At 40.1% G+C, this 19,554-nt stretch overlaps 1 protein-coding gene across 5 annotated transcripts in view; it reads left to right on the plus strand.

Annotated features, from left to right (window-relative positions):
- Positions 1-2,613: 2,613 nt before the first annotated feature.
- Positions 2,614-19,554, plus strand: part of Trnt1 (tRNA nucleotidyl transferase 1) — a 42,587-nt gene continuing 25,646 nt past the window's right edge. For all 5 annotated transcript variants that reach the window (XR_009378346.1, XR_009378345.1, XM_059258295.1 and 2 more), the window contains exons 1-5: positions 2,614-2,730; positions 3,345-3,517; positions 6,998-7,191; positions 8,840-8,978; positions 18,153-18,279. Coding sequence is in view for 3 of the 5 variants with exons in the window: in XM_059258295.1 (XP_059114278.1) it covers positions 3,370-3,517; positions 6,998-7,191; positions 8,840-8,978; positions 18,153-18,279 (608 nt within the window). In the remaining 2 variants the exon portion in view is untranslated. The remainder of the gene's footprint in view (positions 2,731-3,344; positions 3,518-6,997; positions 7,192-8,839; positions 8,979-18,152; positions 18,280-19,554) is intronic.

Below are 19,554 nucleotides of genomic sequence, written 5' to 3' on the forward strand. Positions count from 1 at the left end.
CCTACCTATCCCTTAATTTGTAAGTTACGCCATTAAATAAATCTCCTTTTAATTATGTGGAGTGGCCTTAATAATTTCACCAATAACTGGCCCTCCAGGTTCCTTCAGTATCAAGACCACCTGTTAACACATTTCAGAGTCCATGCTAGAATCCTTACCCTTCTCACCTTCTCTTTAGGAATTTTCAGTTTCAAGTCTTAAGTTACCATCTTTGATCAATTTACAGTTGATTGTGTGAATGAGTGTGTGTGTGTGTGTGTGTGCGCGCGCGCGCGCAAGGTGAGAGATAAGGATCTAGTGTCATTTCTACACTTGTGGATATCTAGTTTTCCCAGCACTGCTTGTTAAAGAATCTGTCCTTTCTCCAGTATTTCAGCACTTTTGCAAAGAATAAGGTATTTGTAGCCCTGTGTGTTCATGCTTGATTCTTCCATTCTGTTCTATTGATCTACATGTCTATTTTTTGAGTGAGTATCATGCTATTTTTATTATTGTCTCTGTGATATAACTTGAAGCCATGCATGGTGACTCTTGAGGTGACTTAGTCGTGCCTCCAGCATTACTCCTTTTGCAGAGGTTTGCTTTGACTATCTCAGGTCTTTTGTGTTTTCAATGGCATTTTAAGTTTGTTTTACTTATGTGTGGTGGTTTGAAGGTGTTTGGCCCCCATAATCTCATAGGGAGGGAGTGGCACTATTAGGAGGTGTGGCTTTATTGGAGTAGGTGTGGCCTTGTTGGAGGAAGTATGTCACTGTGGAGGTGGGCTTTGAGGTCTCATATATGCTCAAGCCATGTCCAATGTCTCAGACCACTTCCTACTGCCTGTGGGTCAAGATGTAGGAATCTCAGCTTCTTCTCCAGCACCACGTCTGCCTGTATGCCACCATGTTGTACTATGATGGTAATGAACTAAACCTCTGAAAATATGAGCCACCCCATTTAAATGTTTTTTTCTTTTATCATAGTTGCCATGATCATGGTGTCTCTTCACAGCAATACGAGCCCTAACTAAGACACTATGTCTGTGAAAATGACATTGATATTTTGATGGAGATTACATTAAATCTGTGAATTGTTTTTGGTTAAATGGCCATTTTGGCAATGTTGATTCTACCAACCCAAGAGCATAGGCAGTCTTTCCTTCTTCTAGCTTCTTTGACTTCTCTGGAGTGTTTTAAAGTTCTCATTATACTGGTCATTTGCTTCCTAGGATAGGTTTATTTGGGTATTTTTAGAGACAACTTTGAATGGGATTATTTTCATAATTTCTTCTCCATGTTATTGGTATACAGGGACAGATTTTTTATTGTTGTTAATTCTATATTCTACCACTTTGCTTCAAGCATTTATCAGTTTCAAGAGTTTCTTGATGGAATTCTTAAGGTCTTTTGTATACAATCATAAAGCAGATTTTTTTGTTTTTGTTTTCTGTTAATTAATGATGAACTAGTTACATGTTGGAAATAAGTAGTTAAACTGAGTAACTGCTATGTTCCAAATATTAAGGAAGACATGATCCAAATTCTACTAAGTCTGATGTAAGGTATAGATTTTTATCCAGGTGCCTTTTACTTTACTGAGGAAGTCCTTTTTAATCTTAATTTTCTAAGTGAGTGTATATAAAAATGAGAGCTCTTTTGTGTCTCTTGGGTGACTCTATGGCTCCTTTTTCAGGGTCTGTTGGCACGGTGAGTTAATTCAACTGGTTTCTGAACATTAACTCTAAGTTGCATTCCCTGCATTAGGAATAAACTCAAAAGCTGGGAGGTGGTGGCACACGCCTTTAATCTCAGGACTCAGGAGGCAGAGGCGGGCGGATCTCTGTGAGTTCGAGGCCAGCCTGGACTAGAGAGTGAGTTCCAGCAAAGCTACACAGGGAAAACCTGTCTCAAAAAAAAAAAAATAATAAACTCAAGCTTACCTGGACGAATTTTTTGTGTATGTTGTTGTGTGATTCAGTTTGCTAATATGTTATTTTTGTTATTTGCTTATATTAGTTTGGAGATTGAGTTTGTTCTGTTAAACCTTTTATCTTACCTCAGTGCAGTTATCTCTTTTTATAGGACTTATCCTAATATTATCTACTCAGTCTTCTGGGGTAAAACCGAGTGATCTGAGCTTTGCTCCCTTCAGGCTTTGGACTGAGTCACCACTGTGTCTGAATCTCGGCGTAGGACAAGCAGTCTGTCATTTCAAAATGTAGATACCCATGTCCCCAGAAGATAAGGAACCCGGTGCTAGGAAGCACAGAAATACTAAGTCGTACTCGTTTTTCAAGGAAAACTTTTAGAAAGATTAAGGAATTGTAAGTCGTAGGTCTGTTTACCCACTCTCTGCCAGTCTCTTCACTTTGCAAAGGACTTAAACCCAAGTTCTTGGTGTTGCCTGGTGAAGTCTCCAGACCAGGTAGCAACGGTCACACAACGCTGGTAACTGTTTAGATAAAGCGTGTTGGGGGGATTTCAAACACAGAAAAGTGCACACTGCTTATTTTCTCCTTTTAAAATCCCCGCAACTCTGCCTGGCCCTGTGCACAAACTCAGGTGGAGCGCCCGTCACTAGGAAAACCTTGCCCCGCCCGGAGGAAGGGGGCGGAACCTGGCGTGGCGTCTCATTTGCTGCGGTTCCTCCGTACGTCCTACGTCACTGCGCCGCGACCCGGAAGTGGGTGTGTGGCGGGGCGGCGAGCGAGTCCGCAGGCCTTCGGCGTAGGAATGCTGCGTTCCTAAGGTACCGAGTCCACCCCGCCGGTACCGCGTGCTTCCGAACGCGCCCGTGGGAGATGGCGGGAGGTCGGAGGTGCTCCCCTTCTTGGCGACGCCCGGTCTCTTCACTGAGCCGTGGGATCCGGGCGGTTTTCAGAGTTGAGCGAAAAGCAGGCGTCTCAGACCCACGTGGCCTGCTCGACGGTAGCTGTTCCCCGCGGCGCCCCCCTTTCCTCGGGATCCTATAAGAGCTGCGGTCTCGCGGAGATCGAGCAGAGGGCGAGAACTGCCCAGGCAACCCCGCCAAGTTCCAACTTTGGAGGCAGTACAACCCTGAGGCCGACGCTGGGTGGGGAAGGAGGGTGATGAGCACATGTAACTGACGTATTCCGGAGACCTCGCTGTTCCTGCCAGTCTAATGTTTCGTTTTCTGGGACTCTCATCTCCTCCTGCTTCCGAGATAGTAAACGTATCAGGAGTACAGAACTGGGTAGCTGCCACCCGGGAGGTTTAGCGTTCTTTAAAGGGTCACTTCCAGGTTCTTATCAGGAGAGATGAGTTTGCTAGTTGAGCTTTCTGACAGCATTTGTTTGTCTCATTTTGAAGTTTAATTAGCGTACCCATGTGTTTGCCTTGTAGATGTGTGGTTGGTGACTGTCTCCAGATGCAGAGGTGCCTGTATCCTTGGCACAGGCAGGTCCTGAGCTGTAGTTGGAGTAGATTGTGCCTTCTAAAGCGATACCTATTTACAATGAAGTTGCAGTCTCCAGAATTCCAGTCGCTTTTCACAGAAGGGTTGAGGAGCCTGACAGGTGAGAGCACAGCTTTTCTATGTCTCGAAGGAATCCCATTTACCATACATTATGTAGTGAGACCCAACACCTCTAGATGTGTGTTCTGTACGGAAGAGGAAACACATGCTTAGGGAGTGAAGTTCCTTGTCTTATTTCCCAAGTAACTAACTGAAGGAGTTGGATTTTAAATTTGCAGTCTGGTGTCATCCAGTTTGTAAACAGTGGAGTTACATTTCCTTTGTATAATTGCTTTCTGAGAGAACAGAAGGAAATAAACATTGTTTCCTCTTTTTCCCGTGTGCACCTATAAAGCTTGTCTTGGAGGCAGACAGAAAATTGCTGCTGCCACAGTTCTGTCAGTGTTAGTCTTTCATGTGAGCAGATGATGTTGAAGTAGTCCACAGCTTCAGCTGAAAGCCTGTGGGTGTGTGAAGAATGGCTTCCAGCACTACACTGAGTTGTGGGAGTGTAAATCAGCTAGGATGTACTTGAGGTGCCTTTAGTATTGGGGATGAGCAGGGTGCGTGTTCTGTGTTGAGGTCAGAAGAGTACTTGTAGAAGTCAGTAGTCTCCACCATGTGTGTTCCAGGAATGCAACTCAGGATATCAGGCTTGGTGGCAAGTACTTGTACCCACTCAGACATCTCACAGGCCCTTGAAGTACTTTTAAAACATAAAAGCTGGGATTCTGTCCTACATCCCATTGACTCTCAGAAGGATGAACCTCTATTGCTTGTGTTCTTCACATGAGATGATGGTGTTTTAGGTACCTACTGAGGAAAACATCCTTTTAAGTTCTTTAGGTGAAGTAGAGGATTTAAATGCAAGTTTATGGTGCGGTTTTCACTGTGATTTAATCAGTGAAAAATGCTAGAAATTTGCTGTCCAACAGAAATTGTAAACCTGATAAGCCTGCATGTGATAACCTTTTCTAGTTAGATTATAAAACTAAGAAGAAGTGGGTGAAATTAATAGTTCTCCAGGTGTTATATTTAACCTTCTCTAACTAATAAGCAATCATAGGAATATGATTATTCTTGTCACATTTATGCATGTAGGATACATCTAACAGGTACATCGTGTCTGTTGAGACTCACACATTTCAAATGCTCCGTAACCATAGTGGCTATCCGCTGCTGCTTGAGCACTGCAGACCTAACAGCTCTAATTGGGGCTGATTGAACCTGTTCTTTTTCATAAGCTCTCCCAGCCCCTCGTTTCCCATTCTCTATCACCCCTCCTTATAGAAACAATATTTAAGATGTCAAATATTATAGTTTCTTGAATATCTTTTTTAAAAGATCCTTATATCCTTTGAGAATTTCCTACAATTTGATCATAATCATCCTAAGTCCTCTAGTTCCTTCCTTCACCTTCCTCCTCCCCCAACTTCTGTCCTTTTTTTTTTTAATATATATAACCCATCAACTCCAATTTGTGCTGCCCATACATCCCTAGGTACAGAGCATAGTGAGCTCAGCCTCTGAGGAGTCACACCCTTAAAGCCCATTTCACTGCTATCTGTAAGCATTGTTCTTTCCTAGTTGATGGTACTGGACAAGAAGTCTGACCACTGGCCAATGAGCTGGACTGAACATGATGGAAAGGCACTCGGAGTGATGTACTCAGTGCAAACAAAGGTGGAAGTAAACTTCAGGGAGTTTTGGTGGAGGCCAAGTGTGAGGCAAAGATTAGAGAGAGATGAGACAGAAGTTAGATATGGGAGCCTTTGTGTATTGTGCTAGAGAATTTGGACATTGCAGTGCAAATCTGTAGGAGGAGACATTGCCTAGTATAATGTATTCTGGTGTGTTAGAGTGATCCAGCTATGGAGGCTGGATTTAAGGGGCCAGTGGCTTGGTACTGGACAAGGAGATGAAGACACTCGAGAGCCCTGTGTCAGAATAAGCAGAGTTTAGAGGCCTGGTTTAGGGTTAAAGGAAATAGATCCCAGTTTGGGTAGCTTTTCAGTTGTTTGGGACATGGACTCTGCTTAGTCTTATGAAAGTTGTGAACATGATTTTTATATTTTAAAGATCCTTAACAGCAGTATTTGTTGGGAGACTTGATTAGAAATTAAGGGAGCATGAACGCTTATTGGAGAGGGCTTATGGAAGTGGTATCTTGTTCAGGAGCCCACGTTTATTTAAGGCAAGGTTGTTTAGTCGAGCCATTTTAGACAATCTACAAAGTAAGACTGCTCAGTTTGAAGAGAGTAGGTGGAAGGACAATATGGAGGAAAACAAGTTGAGGATTACATTTTGAGTTGTGACTAGGGATGGATTTAACTGAAGGCATGATCCCCAAGGACACGCCAGGCTGCTCTATTCAGTAAAGGAAGAATATTGCCTATGGAGAGCCCTGCAGCCTTGCCACAGAGGGCTTTGGAACTGACTTTACAATATTGGGGCCTGGATTAGTGTGTTTTGGAGAGTTGAGGAAGTGGGATCTGAAGAGGATTGTATGTTTTCAGGAAGAAGACATTATGCTTTGGTTATCAACTTTAAAACCTCAACTTTCATCTTACGGGGAGCCATTTGAGTGCCCATAGCCCAGGAAGACAGACTTAGGTTACCTCAGATTCCATTTTCCAATGTGAAAGCAGTTTCATTGTTTTATAGAACAGAGAAAGTCATCAATCAACACAAGTTTAAAATGCATTGGTGTGGTACATCAGAGAGAGGCATAATGAAGTGAGCTCTTCTATAGGACTAAGTTGCTATCTGCTGGCATTCTTAGCCTTTGGACTGGTAGAAGCTAGTTGCTTGCTAGGTTTTCTTAATTTGTAGCTAAGAACACAGACTGAAACTGACTGGGAAACAGGGTTCACATTCATGAACTGTGCAAGGCATGCCTTGGATAGTGTTTATACTGTGTATAGCACAGATTGAAATTGGTTTCAAACAATATATGCAGTTTTGTCTTTTAAGAGTTCTTGGCTATAATACTTATCATAGGTTTCATGCATAAGTATACTGTCTTTACATTTTCCCCAAAGAAATAGAACAATTTCCATTCTAAAATATACACATACATCATAGAGAAGCAAGCAGAATTGTTCATTGCTTTCTTTTCTGTTGAAATTCATACTTACAGTGATGATCTTAAGTCATCTTGGAATTCTGAACTATCTTCTGGATCAGAAAGAAATTCTCAAAGTTCTTAGGGGCAGTCTAGTGGAGGAGACCCATTTCAGATGTTTGGACTTTTTTTTGTTCTTTTGAGACAGGGTTTCTCTGTGTAGTCATGGCTGTCCTAAACCGTGATCTGTAGACCAGGCTGGCCTTGAACTCACAGACATCTCCCTGCCTCTTCCTCTTGAGTACTGAGATTAATGGTGTATACACCACTGCCTATCTATTGTTTTCATTCTCATACAGGGCTGCTCAGTGATCTCTACTCTCTGTAATAGATGACAAGACCTTGTGCTTATCTCAGTTTTAATCTTCAATCACATTGTGTTAAGAAACAAACAACAACAAAATCTTCTTTCCTCAGAATTATTTGCCAAAGAGAATCATGAATTAAGAATAGCAGGAGGAGCAGTGAGGGATTTACTAAATGGGGTGAAGCCTCAAGATGTGGATTTCGCCACCACTGCCACTCCTACTCAGATGAAGCAGATGTTCCAGTCAGCTGGCGTTCGCATGATAAACAACAAAGGAGAGAAGCATGGGACGATCACTGCCAGGGTGAGTGAAAGCTCTGCAGAATGCTTTCAACAGTATCAAAGTTGTAAAAAGTATAACTAGAAATGCCAGGGCCTCCTACCCAAATCTTGCCTGTCCATCCGTAGGAGCTACTTATATAAGTTTGGTACTCACTTTTTTTTTTTTTTTTTTTGGTTTTTCGAGACAGGGTTTCTCTGTGTAGCTTTGCGCCTTTCCTGGAACTCGCTTTGGAGACCAGGCTGGCCTCGAACTCACAGAGATCCGCCTGGCTCTGTCTCCTGAGTGCTGGGATTAAAGGCGTGCGCCACCACCGCCCGGCTTGGATGATGCTCTTAACGAGGCCTGGCCTGGGTCTCTTGGACATGTGTCCCCAGATAGCAGTGAATGCAGTCCATCCCATTTGCAGATGACAGTGTCATGTCACAGTGTTAAAAGGTTGTGTACACATGCTCCCAGTATTCAGCAAATTGACCTATGGTTGGTAGTCTCTGAAAATGTGAGCTAGTACTCCTGATACCCTTAAGAGTTTTCAGTAATGATCAGAATTCCGCAGAGTTGTGTGCCAGGGGATAAGCTAAATTGTGTAATATTTTGAAAATCAAATGGGAAAAAAGACGAGGCTTGTTGATTTCCACTTAATCCTGTTTTCATTGTGGTGTTTTATTTATACTACCAACAGTTTCTGGTGCCCCAAATCTTGATTATTTTTTTTGGTCCGCCCTGGTTTTGCATAGGGAGGGAAAGTATGTTGTTTCTGATAATAATTTCACATAGTTTTCCTACTTCAAGTCCGTTTCTTTTCCTTTCATATGTAATTGTATCTCAGGAGCCTTAATTTATAGTAGGACTATAGGTACAGTTTTGTGTCTGGAAAAGTATGTGAAACTATGAGGAATGCTAGAACAAACTTCACAATGAGGAGGTCCTAAACTCCTGTTCGATTGGAAAATCTCTGTGCTGACTATTGCTAATATGGCATTTGAAATGTGCTTCTTCTCACATCCCATGTCCAGATCCTTCTTAATGTTCAGCTCACATCATGTTGTTACCAGCCTTTGCAGCTGGAGGTGGTCTCCTTTCAGGATACACAGTACTTCTTTCAGCAGCTGCTGCTCAGTGGTGTATGTTCCAGAAACTGGTCTTTGCCTCTCTGTAGACTGGAGCTGTTATAGTGTTTCAGAGACTAGCTTGCTCTGAAGTGGAGTAACTGGAGCCCAGTGCATTGAGTGCTCTTTCCTACCACCCACTTCTCCCAGTTAGACATTTGTTTCTGAAACCGATCTTAATCACAGTGGGAATTTTAAAGAAACTATTCTTTTGCATTTTGTTTTTTTGAATTGTATGTTTCTGTACAAAGTTATATGTTTAAACTAATGGACTTTAAAAGACATACAGTAATTGGCAGGTATCACAGCACCCTGCCTTAATGAAGACAAGTTTTTAAAATACTTGATGATACTAAAAACTAATTAAAAAGAAAACAAAAAACTTTGTGGGGGCTCAGTAGGTAAAGACACCTGCTGCCCAACCTGACAACTTGAATTTAGTCCCCAGAACTACAATAGTGGAAGGAGACAACAGACTTGGGCAAATTGTCCTTGGCTGTGGCACACACATGCACACTCATACTTGATAAAATTTAAAACAACGAATTTGTGTTTAATTGCAGCTTCATGAAGAAAATTTTGAAGTTACTACACTCCGGATTGATGTCACCACTGATGGAAGGCATGCTGAGGTAGAGTTCACAACTGACTGGCAGAAAGATGCTGAACGAAGAGATCTCACCATAAATTCCATGTTTTTAGGTAATCTCTTGAGGATGAGATAGCATGTTAATTCAGTCTGTCAGAGTGTTTCCTTTCCTTGGTAAACTTGTGCTATGGAAATGTGGTGTACCTTTTAAGTTGCACTAACTTGGGAGAGCCAGTATATCCTGTTGGCTGGCACCAACATCTCTGGGCTCAGATTCTGTGTTATGCACTAGCTGCCAACGGGAGTGTTTGTCAGTTTCCCTTGTTCTACTATAGTGATGATTAAGTGTGGGGCGTTTACCCACCACCCCCACAGTTCCCCAGAGTTTTCTTGAGTGCGAGCAGCAGGAAATATTAGATAGAAGGATTTATTGCAGAGAATCTTGTGGAGATAAACAGATAGAAAATAAAGGATAGCCTCGAGAGGGCCTGGAACCTATTCCAACAGGCCCCGACTGTCTCTGCCCCAGGGTTTTTATAGAGATGCCAAGGGGTGGAGCAAAAGACCTCCTCCCCCAGCACAGCCAAGTGCAGACCATCTCAGACACCTGCACTCAGGCCTGTGGTCCTAATCATCCTCTATGTGGAACCTGCTGGGTAAAGCCATGAGGAACCCGAGAATGGGCTCCCACAGGTGCCCCTTTCTTAATATATAAAAAATAACTATTAATGGCTTACAGCAATCTCCATAGCTGTTACACCTCCCAATATGGGAGTAGATAGAGGATGATAAAGATGGCATTTCTCTTTTGAATTAGGTCCAAGGTGACTCCAGCAGTCTTAGCTGCCTCAAGCCCTTTCTAAACCAAAAACTCTTAAGGTGACTACAAACTTAAAGAATCTCTTAGCTTCATCATTACCATTAACAGGTTAACATAAATATTGCTATATATAGCCACAATTCTCTCAGTCTTACAACTCAAAGCAAACTCTTAACAGAACCATTTGAATTAGCATATATGGTGCTATATATAGTTAACAATTTTCTCCGTCTTACAACTTTAACTCAATCATTTGAATTTTCTTGCTAACAGAACATAGGAAAAACTGATGTATTCACAAACAAATATTTCCTTAACTTCACAAAACCAGGGTGCATCAATATCAATAGAGTAAACATAATTTCTGCAAACAATTCAACCTCAAAACTCCTCCTTTTCTTCATAATTTTTTAAACAAAATCTCAAACCTACTTAGAAGAACCCAAACTCATACAATTCCTACAAACCCATATTGAAAAGCAGTCTTCTCAATCTAACCATTAACACTTTGAAAACTTAGCAAAACACCCAAAAGCAGTTTCTTAATAAAACTCTTTACACTTTAAAAGTAGCCTCTTAATATACCCCATTTGCATTTCTTACTAACAAAACATGACATTAATCCACTCAAACAACTTTTGAAATTAGACTAAGGAATATTAACTCTCCCTTTTATAATTTTTTAAGCAAAATCTCAAGCCTAGTTATAAAACCCAAACTTCTGTTTAAATGGTTCCATTTGTAACACAAAACCAGTTCCATAAGTAATTCCATTTTTACATAAACAGTTCCACAAAAGAATTTATGAATCACCAGTTAATAAAGCATATATGCATATACAAAACTGCATCTTGATTGTAGGTAGAAATAAATTTCTTCATTTAAACAGTTCCATTTTTAACCCAATTCCAAAATTGTCCCATTGCAATGAAATCTCTATTGTTTATTTCATTTCTTAAGTCTTAAAATTCAAATGATAAATTCTGGTACTAGCCTTCCAAATATGAGAAATCCATAACCAAAATCTCTTTGTAATTTTATCTCATTTTAAGTTCAAAAAGTTCAAACAAGAAATAAATTCTAGTATCAGGCTTTCACTTCCAAATATGAAGAGATGTTTTTCAACCAAAACTTTTTGCAGTTAACAATTTTAGTTCAAACAAGCGTCTCTGCAACTTTTGTTCTCACAGACCGACCTTTTTAGGTACAGTAGTATTCTAAACCGCACCGTTTTTGATGTTAGCTCAGGTTTTTCTGTGTTGCGTTGATTTTCCACGGATCTCAGCTGTGGATGCCTTGTGCTGGTTCTGGCATCCGCCATTCTTAGCTTCTTAGTGGCTTCTGGAACTTTTGAAAACCGCTCAGACTGCCTGCTTTGCAGTCTCCTAGGACACTAACTTCTGTATCTCAGGTTTTTTCACTGTATACATTAAGCATAGATTCACACTTAACATTTACACTTTTTAAACTCACATATAACGTTTTTTACCTTGCAAAGCATTTAGACTCACATTCAACATTTACATTTTACAAACTCACATATAACGTATTAACATCTACTTATTTATACTCCTTAAGGAAACTATAGAACTACTTTAACAAATGTATTTCTTATTACTTCTTATGTACTTATTTAAACTTACATTTACAACTAGCATCTTTACTTATTACAAGCTTATTACTACATGTCTTAAGACTACATTAGATACTTCTTGCAAGCTTATATTCTTAAAGGAATTCTATAGATCTATTTTACAAACTTATATATAGGGCTACCATTAGCATATATTTAACTTCGCAAACACCTAAAGATTTCTTAACACAGATCTAACAAGAGAATTTTTACAAACTCACATATCTTGTTTTCATCTTTTTCTATTTCTTACTCTTAATTATTATCACTATCTCTATTAGAAAGATTCTCTTAACTAGACAGGAAGTACGTATATCATTTCTAAAGTTAAAGTTTATAGTCAGCTTTGTTATAAAGCACTGGGATTTAGTGAGTGTTGTCATTATAGAATTGTGATAGTTGTTGCTAGGGGACTGTAACCTTCCCAGGATGACGCCACACTCCAAAGTTGCCAGTTCTCTCAGCTGTTCCGGAACCAGCAGAGATGCACTGTCAGCAGTAGACAGTTTTTAACTAGAGGCTGTCCCTTCACCCAAATTCATAATAGTTCCCCTAAGTGCTTCAATTCAGACAAACATTTCTATTACAGCAGTACTTTTGGTTTGTTCTACCAAAAAACTTCACTTCACGCTGAGGGTGAAATTACCGTATTTAGCTGCTGTAAAGCTCTTCGCCAAATACTGCACAGCTATTAGGTGATATAAAGTATTTTTCTAAAGGAGCTAGTAAAGCCACAAGTGGCACAGCTCCGAACTGTATTTAGTGTTTTCACTTCATTAGCTTTAACTCCTGATGTTATTAGCAGCTGTAATATTTAGCATTGATTTCTTATAAGGAACTTTCAGGTGAAGCAACTCTTTTGTAAGACAGCTAGATTGTCTGAAGTTCGTTTCCCATCTACAAAGCAGTCATTTCTTTTTGAATGCCTGTTTGTGTCCTTATTAGATTTGCAAAGGAATTACTCATTGCAGGCAGTTTGTTCAAAAGGCAAAGAACTTTTTTAGTTTCAACATAAGTTTCTTCATATCTAAGACAACGTTCAATGTATAAACTGCTTTCCCTTGTTTTAAGGATTTTAAAGTGGCTTGTTTGCTCTTAAGGTAGCTTTTTGTCATCCAACTACCATAAAAACTTTGCACAGCTATTAGGGTAAATAAGGCATTTTACCAATGAAGCCCCAAACCGCGAAGCACCTAGCTCCGTATCCTTTCAATTTTTCATTGGAACTGACACTTAAACTCTTAGACGATTTTCCTCCTTATTCTTTTAAAAGCTGTATTTTAAGTTTACCATGAACGTATTTTTGAGCTGACAAAAGTGTTTCAGAGCAATGTCACCATCTTTAGCGGGAAAAACTACTTTTCCCAGAATGCATTTCCCTTATATCAGTCCATAATAATATCAGTCCCATATCAGTCCCTTATATCATTTTCCTTATATCATTTCCCATCAGTCATTTCCCATAGTTCTTTTCGGGTCTGAGAGTCAACTGGTTCTCTTTTACCAGACTTGCTTACAAATTCTTCCCCGGGAGGTTTGAACAAAGTTTTTTGCTTTTGCAATGGGAGATTTGAATAAGCATTTTACATTTTCAGTTATGGGACATTGGGAGGGTTCTGGTCTCTCCTTAGCTGGCTTTAACAGGTGTCTCCTTCATTTGACACTGGCCCCGGATCAGAACCGCACCTGTCTCATTAGCCGGCATTGAGGCTGTCATTTCTGATAGCAACTTTCCTTGGGGCTTGTGCTTGTCTTAGCCAGTCAGTGAAAAACATTCACAACGGAGTTTTTCCATAGCTCCTTCGGAAATATTTTCTCCCATGATTTGTCTCATTTTGCTTGTTCCTTCCTTCCCCAGATGCAGAGCTTCAGCTATCTGATGCATTTTCTGGGGAGGAATCTGTCCCATCTCTGTTTCTTCAGAGTCTTTCTCCCAGACAGTTCCCAGTTTGGTCTCAGTTTATCCCCTCTACCCCAGAAACAGTTTCCGACACTACAGTGGCGGCTTTCCCTGCTACTGAAGGTAGAGGCTTTTTGTCCGTTTGTTTTCAGGGTCTGTGTGGTTTACGTATAAACTGAAAATCTTAACAAGGGAGGTTTTTGCCATGTCTAAACTCCCATTAGGACAGGTGTTTTTTCCCTCAGGCCTTTCACCTGGCCCAGTCCCCCAGTGGGTTGCATTTGCTTGTCTGGGTGCTCAAGGACAGAGCTTACGCCAGAGGCAATCACCCCTTAGGGCCACACTCCCTCATCTCACGGGAGTCAGTTGAAACAAAGCTTTTCTCAAAGAGGTGCTTTCTCTGACAGAAAAGAAAGCTTTACTCCTGGATAGTTCTGTTCTGCCCTGGCTGGGCTCTTTCCCCAGACAGCGTTCTGACTCAGCAGCATGACTGCTTCAGACACAGTTCAGCTTTACTGTTTTCCCAGAAAGGTCCTTACTCTGATAGGAAAGGTTTTTCTCAGATTTCCTTTTTGCAGCTGTGGACCTATCAACCCGGGACTTGTAGGAAAGCGGGTAACTGTGCTGTTCCCGCTGGCTTTAGCTTTGGTTGTTCATTGGCAATCTTCCCCTGGGTCCTGCACCTTCCTGCCTCAGTTCTGTGCTCCAGGAAGTTTGCAACTGCAGGAACCCTAGTATCCCCGAAATGCACTCCAACTCAGAGATGCTGGCCAGTTGCCTCTGGGTTTTTGGTCAGAAGCTAGGATACAGTGCTAACAGTTTGCATTGCTTCAGGGGATCTTTGCTTAGGACGATTAGGAGCATTTTTTTATTCTGAAATGCTCACTCAGAAACAAAACCCTTGATGCCTCAGCTGGGCATAACTGAAAAGCTTGGCTTTTTTGCTTTTCTCAGGTAAGGTTTCCAGCCCTTTTGGGCTCTCTGTAGCTCTTCACGCACACTCTCCCAAGCGTTTCCCTCAGGGTACTCTGACCCACTGTCTTTTACTAGTTTGAAGAGACAGAGCTTAGAAGAGGTTTTTAGGAACTTGTCCCTGCCTCCTGCATTGCAGGGAGGATTTTTAAAGCTTGAAAGAACTTAGGTTTTGCTGTCTTAAGAGGTTTGTTGTTTTCCCTTTGAGCTAATCACAGGTGGTCCCCATACTAATATCTTCAGGTGATTCTAATTTTTGTCCTTCTGAGAAAGTTAAAGGCTTTAGTTTTTAAGTTTGAGAGCTTTTAGTTTGAGGAAGATTAAGGCTTTTTAGAGAGATTTCCCCCCCAAGTTTTCCAAGGAAAGCGTTATAGTTTAAGAGAAAGATTTTTTTCCCCAAGAGAGAAAGACCAACTTTTCCCAAAACTTCTGAACTTTAAACTTTTTGGCTTTTTATACCCCCATTTTTGCCTCAGGGAGAAATCACTTTCTCCTGCTGCTTGGACTTAGCATTTCAGCTGTCCCCAGGTCAAAAGCTTCCACAGAAAACTTTTTCTTCTCCATAAGCTCAGAGAAGAGCTTTTTTACTACCCGAAAAGCCCAAAGAAAGATTTTTTTTTCCCAGTTTGCGTTCATAGCCCCCAAAGTTAGAAAATTGTAGAGTTTTTCTGTCTAGTTGCCTTATTTTTTCCTACATGATCTTACACTTCTTAGTTTTTCCTACCCTATATTACTACCCTATACTTATTTTTCACAGATAGAAATTGAGAAAGGGATAGAAGATAGAAAATTTTGACAGAAGAGAATTGCGCTGCAGCATTGGACATCCTTCCAGTCTGCTTTCCTTTTCTCTTGAGGATAAAACCCCTGCCTCTCAATTATACACACACACACACACACACACTATATATATATTTTTTTTCCATAACACCGGCATGCCTTTCCACTAGCAGGGCTGACTCAGCACTTTCGCCAAAAACTCTGTAATAAAACTATTATTTTCCTTTATCTTAGTCCCTATTACTTTGTCTTTAGTCCCCCCTTTTTTTAGTCCCCCCTTTTGTTTCTTTAGTCCCTTTTTCTTTTTTCTTTAGTCCCTGTTCATGGTGCCATTCTGTGGGGCGTTTACCCACCACCCCCACAGTTCCCCAGAGTTTTCTTGAGTGCGAGCAGCAGGAAATATTAGATAGAAGGATTTATTGCGGAGAATCTTGTGGAGATAAACAGATAGAAAATAAAGGATAGCCTCGAGAGGGCCTGGAACCTATTCCAACAGGCCCCGACTGTCTCTGCCCCAGGGTTTTTATAGAGATGCCAAGGGGTGGAGCAAAAGACCTCCTCCCCCAGCACAGCCAAGTGCAGACCATCTCAGACACCTGCACTCAGGCCTGTGGTCCTAATCATCCTCTATGTGGAACCTGCTGGGTAAAGCCATGAGGAACCCGAGAACGGGCTTTCACAATTAAGGGGGTAAATAACGCAGTGCTAACAGTAATGCTGACACATTTGCACATTCAGGCTGCTAACTTACTGTATCTAAACAGTGCAAGAGAAATGTGTAACACGCCCCCCCCCCATATCACTTTCTCTCTGCACTGTGTTTTATACACGTGTCCAAAACTGTTGTATAGAATGGCAAGTAACTATCAGATCTTTATTACTGCCTCTGCATACAACCTCAAAGTCTTTGTTAGTATCTATCTTAGGAAACAGCAATAGAGTTACCCTAGATAATGAAACACCTGTCAGCTTAATCTTCTGTGATATTAAAAGTGAGGAGAAACATTAGGACTTGAAGTGAGTTGTGATAGTATTTTGGTACATCTCTGCTACACCAATTTTTATACTTTAAATTTTACATAGTCTCTTTGTGTTTGATTATTACTTCAGGGAGAAAGTAAGTTTAGGCAAGGTGGATATATAAAGCTGCAGAATGCTGAGTGCTGTAGTTCAGGTTAGTGAGTGATGGTGGGAGCTTCCAAAGCCTAGGCATTTATGACAGTAAGGAGCCCAGATAATGAATGCTCTCTATATAAAATATATAGAAGTGTTTCTTTTTATGTAATTCAAACTGAAACTACTCCAGCTGGTTTAATAGAGTCTTGTCCAACAGGAATATTTTCAGTATACTTCACTAAAACAGAAAAAGCAAGTCTTTAAAGTAGTATTTCACATAAAACAAAGCTACTCTTGGTGCTGTTTTGCCAAGTTTGCTGAGCCTTATCATGTGCCCAGCACAGTAAGCACATTGAGTAAATTTAATCTGCTCAACAGATCTATGAAGCCATTTAACTCATGGTAACATGCCTAATGTGTGGCTTGGAAATGGAACAGTTAGGACTCTAGCTGAAGCAGGAGCCAGGCTGTTTGTATCTTTAGTCTTTTTTTTTTTTTTTTTTTTTAATATAGTGATCAGCAAAACAATAACAATGCTTGTATTAGCCTAGCTTTCTCTTCAGTTGTCCTTGAATTCTTACTGGTTCAAGCACCTCCCCCTTTTTGCAATATTAGAGATGGGAATGAAGGGATTGTACATGGTAGCTGGGAAGAGTTAGCCATCCTGCCAGTCTTGCATTAGAACAGGATCTTAAGAAAGATACACTCTATAGTCTTATTTTGCTTACTTAGCATTCTTCTCTTTCTATTTTTGCTTTGTTTTCATATGGAGCTTTTGGAAATTGTCATATACATCGAAATTCTGGTACAGTAGTTCGCTTATGTATAGATTCAAAACAGCTTGGAAATACAGACTTAAGTTTGAGCTTGCCAGTGTTGTTCCTTTTAGAATAATCAAACAGCATTTAATGTGAAACAGCTAAATTGACAGTCATTTTCCAAAGGTGGTAGCAGTTTCTCTTGTTCCTGATGGCACAGAGTGAAATATCTTACAAGGACTGGCCAATATGCTTAGCTAATTGAATTTAGCATTCAGTTTCTTTTGAGTTCTTGAGGTAAGTAGCTATCTATGTGGGTTTGAGATTTCCCCTGGAAGGGGAATCAAGATGAATGGTTCACTCTTAATACTGTTTCTTAGCTAGTTAAGAGTACTTGACCAACCTCCCTCCCCACTTTTTAGTGACAGAGCCATCAGTGGGTCTTGTTACAGTGTGTGTGATTGCATAATCAGCTCACAGAGTCTGGTGTTGGCCCAGAGTACCTGCTTTGCCACAGCCTCTTGTTACCAGATAGATATTACCCAGTCAGAAAGAAATCTGAAAAGTCTTTCAAAAACTTGTGACTAAGGTTGAAATGTTATTAAGATTTCTGGATTTTATTTTGTTAACCTGTTTTATTTATAAGGTCTGCTTTTTGTTTTGAATTTATGTGTTCAGGCCATCCTAGAAACGCTTTTCTTAGTGTCCCGAATGCTGAGGTAATAGGTACTTTACCATCTTGGGTCTCTTTATTTCGAAACAGCTTTTGCATATTAGGGAAATAAGCCATTAGTTTCCTTTGGTACTGACATATTTTTCCCAGAATATTATTGAAGTTTGTAATTTTCTGCAAGGTGCTTGCTTTTTTTCTTGCCAATAAGCACATTCATATTTTCACATAGTTTCTGTCTACTATGTCTGTTACTGTGCTTTTGTTTAAGATTTATTTTCTTATGTCTGAATGTATGCACAGGTGTGTATGCATGTACATAGAGGCTGGAAAAAGGTATTTAGTGTTCTGTATTACTTTCCATCTATTCCTTTGAGGCAGGGTCTCTCCTGCAATTCTTATTTTAGGAATATATGTTTAGAAGATTATCCATTGCTGTTGCTGTTCTGTATTGATATGAAAATCAGCTTGTCTGGTGTCTTCCTCTCCTTCCCACTTTATACAAGGGCGGTAAATTAATTTTGTTCATTTTTCTTACACTTGTTGAATTTTTACTGTGTGGTAGTTTTCAGATGATTCTTTTTCCTTCCTACTAAATCCTTGATAATGATTTTTCTCCCCTTTTTTCTAATGAATAGGTTTTGATGGTACCTTGTTTGATTATTTTAATGGTTATGCAGATTTAAAAAATAAAAAAGTTCGATTTGTTGGACATGCTAAACAGAGAATTCAAGAAGATTATCTTCGAATTTTAAGATACTTCAGGTAAGAATTTATAAATTTTAACAATAGAAAACTCCAGTGTTTTTTCCTGAGCACAATCCTGTTGTGTGTCATACACATCAGCAGGAATATAAAAGAGAGACAGCCCAAGTACCTACCTTTAGTCATGAGGTAGCACCCTTTGACTCTGATTTTGAAATATACATAATTAAGTCATTCTATAGAAAACCTTTAAATTACTAATGTATTTTCCTTCATTGATCCTGTGGTTTGAGTCCGTCTATGTACTGGGCTAGGTGCTCTGATCACAGTGAGGAATGATTTAACGTGTCTGCCTTCACAGAGCCTAAGAGTCTGAGATGCTCTGGAACATAATCTGATCAGATGCCTCAGCACAAAATGACACACTGACAGAAAATGCTATTAAATGAGTGGTAAAACAAATCAGAGTATAAATATGCATACTTAAAAGGTGGATAAACTTGGTAAGTGTGAAATGCATGGATAGATTTGTGGGTGGCAGTGGTTTTCATTTTTGCTATACATGTAGATGTAATGTTATGATACATTGTAATTTAAGGTAGAGCCCCTATCTGCCTCAAACACTTAGCATGTTTGTGATAAAACATTCAATCCCCTTCAAGCTTTCTTGTTACCTGTGTCAGATTATTGAACAGTCATCTCTAGCTTTGTCTATTGTTATAATTGACAGGATATTGCATCAAGAGTGGTGGCATATGCCTATAATCCTAAGACTTGAGGGAGCCTAATGCAAGAAGGTCATGAGTTCAAGGCCAGCCTTGGCTAACCACAAGTTTGAGCCACTGTACCACATGTTCAGTGTGCTACATTTTCTGACAGTTGATCAGCAGTTTATTTTCAAAAGTGAGCCACAGTGAATACGGTGAACCTGATACTGACCTGACTTCCTGTCTGGTCTTCCAAGGACTCTCCCCATTTCCACAGGGCCTGTACTATTTTATTTCTGCTTAGCTGTACAAGTGTGTTTCTGTATGGCTTCTTTAGCACTTGCTACTTTTGATAACAGCCATTCTTACTTGAGTGATTCATGTGCATTTCCCTGGTGACTAGTGATTCTGGACATGTTTCATACACTTTTTGACCATTTATACATTTTGCAGTTGGTTTAATTTTTTCTGTAATTTAATGCTTCATCTGATACACCATTTACAAATATTCTGTAGGTTGTATCTTGATAGTTTGTTACCAGTGATTTAAAAAAAATCAAAATTCTAACCTTAAAAGAAAATAACCCTACCTGGCTAGTGTACATCTAATAACATTCATTGTTCACTA

The sequence above is a fragment of the Peromyscus eremicus genome, chromosome 3 (assembly GCF_949786415.1).
Source record: "Peromyscus eremicus chromosome 3, PerEre_H2_v1, whole genome shotgun sequence".
NCBI lineage: Eukaryota > Metazoa > Chordata > Mammalia > Rodentia > Cricetidae > Peromyscus > Peromyscus eremicus.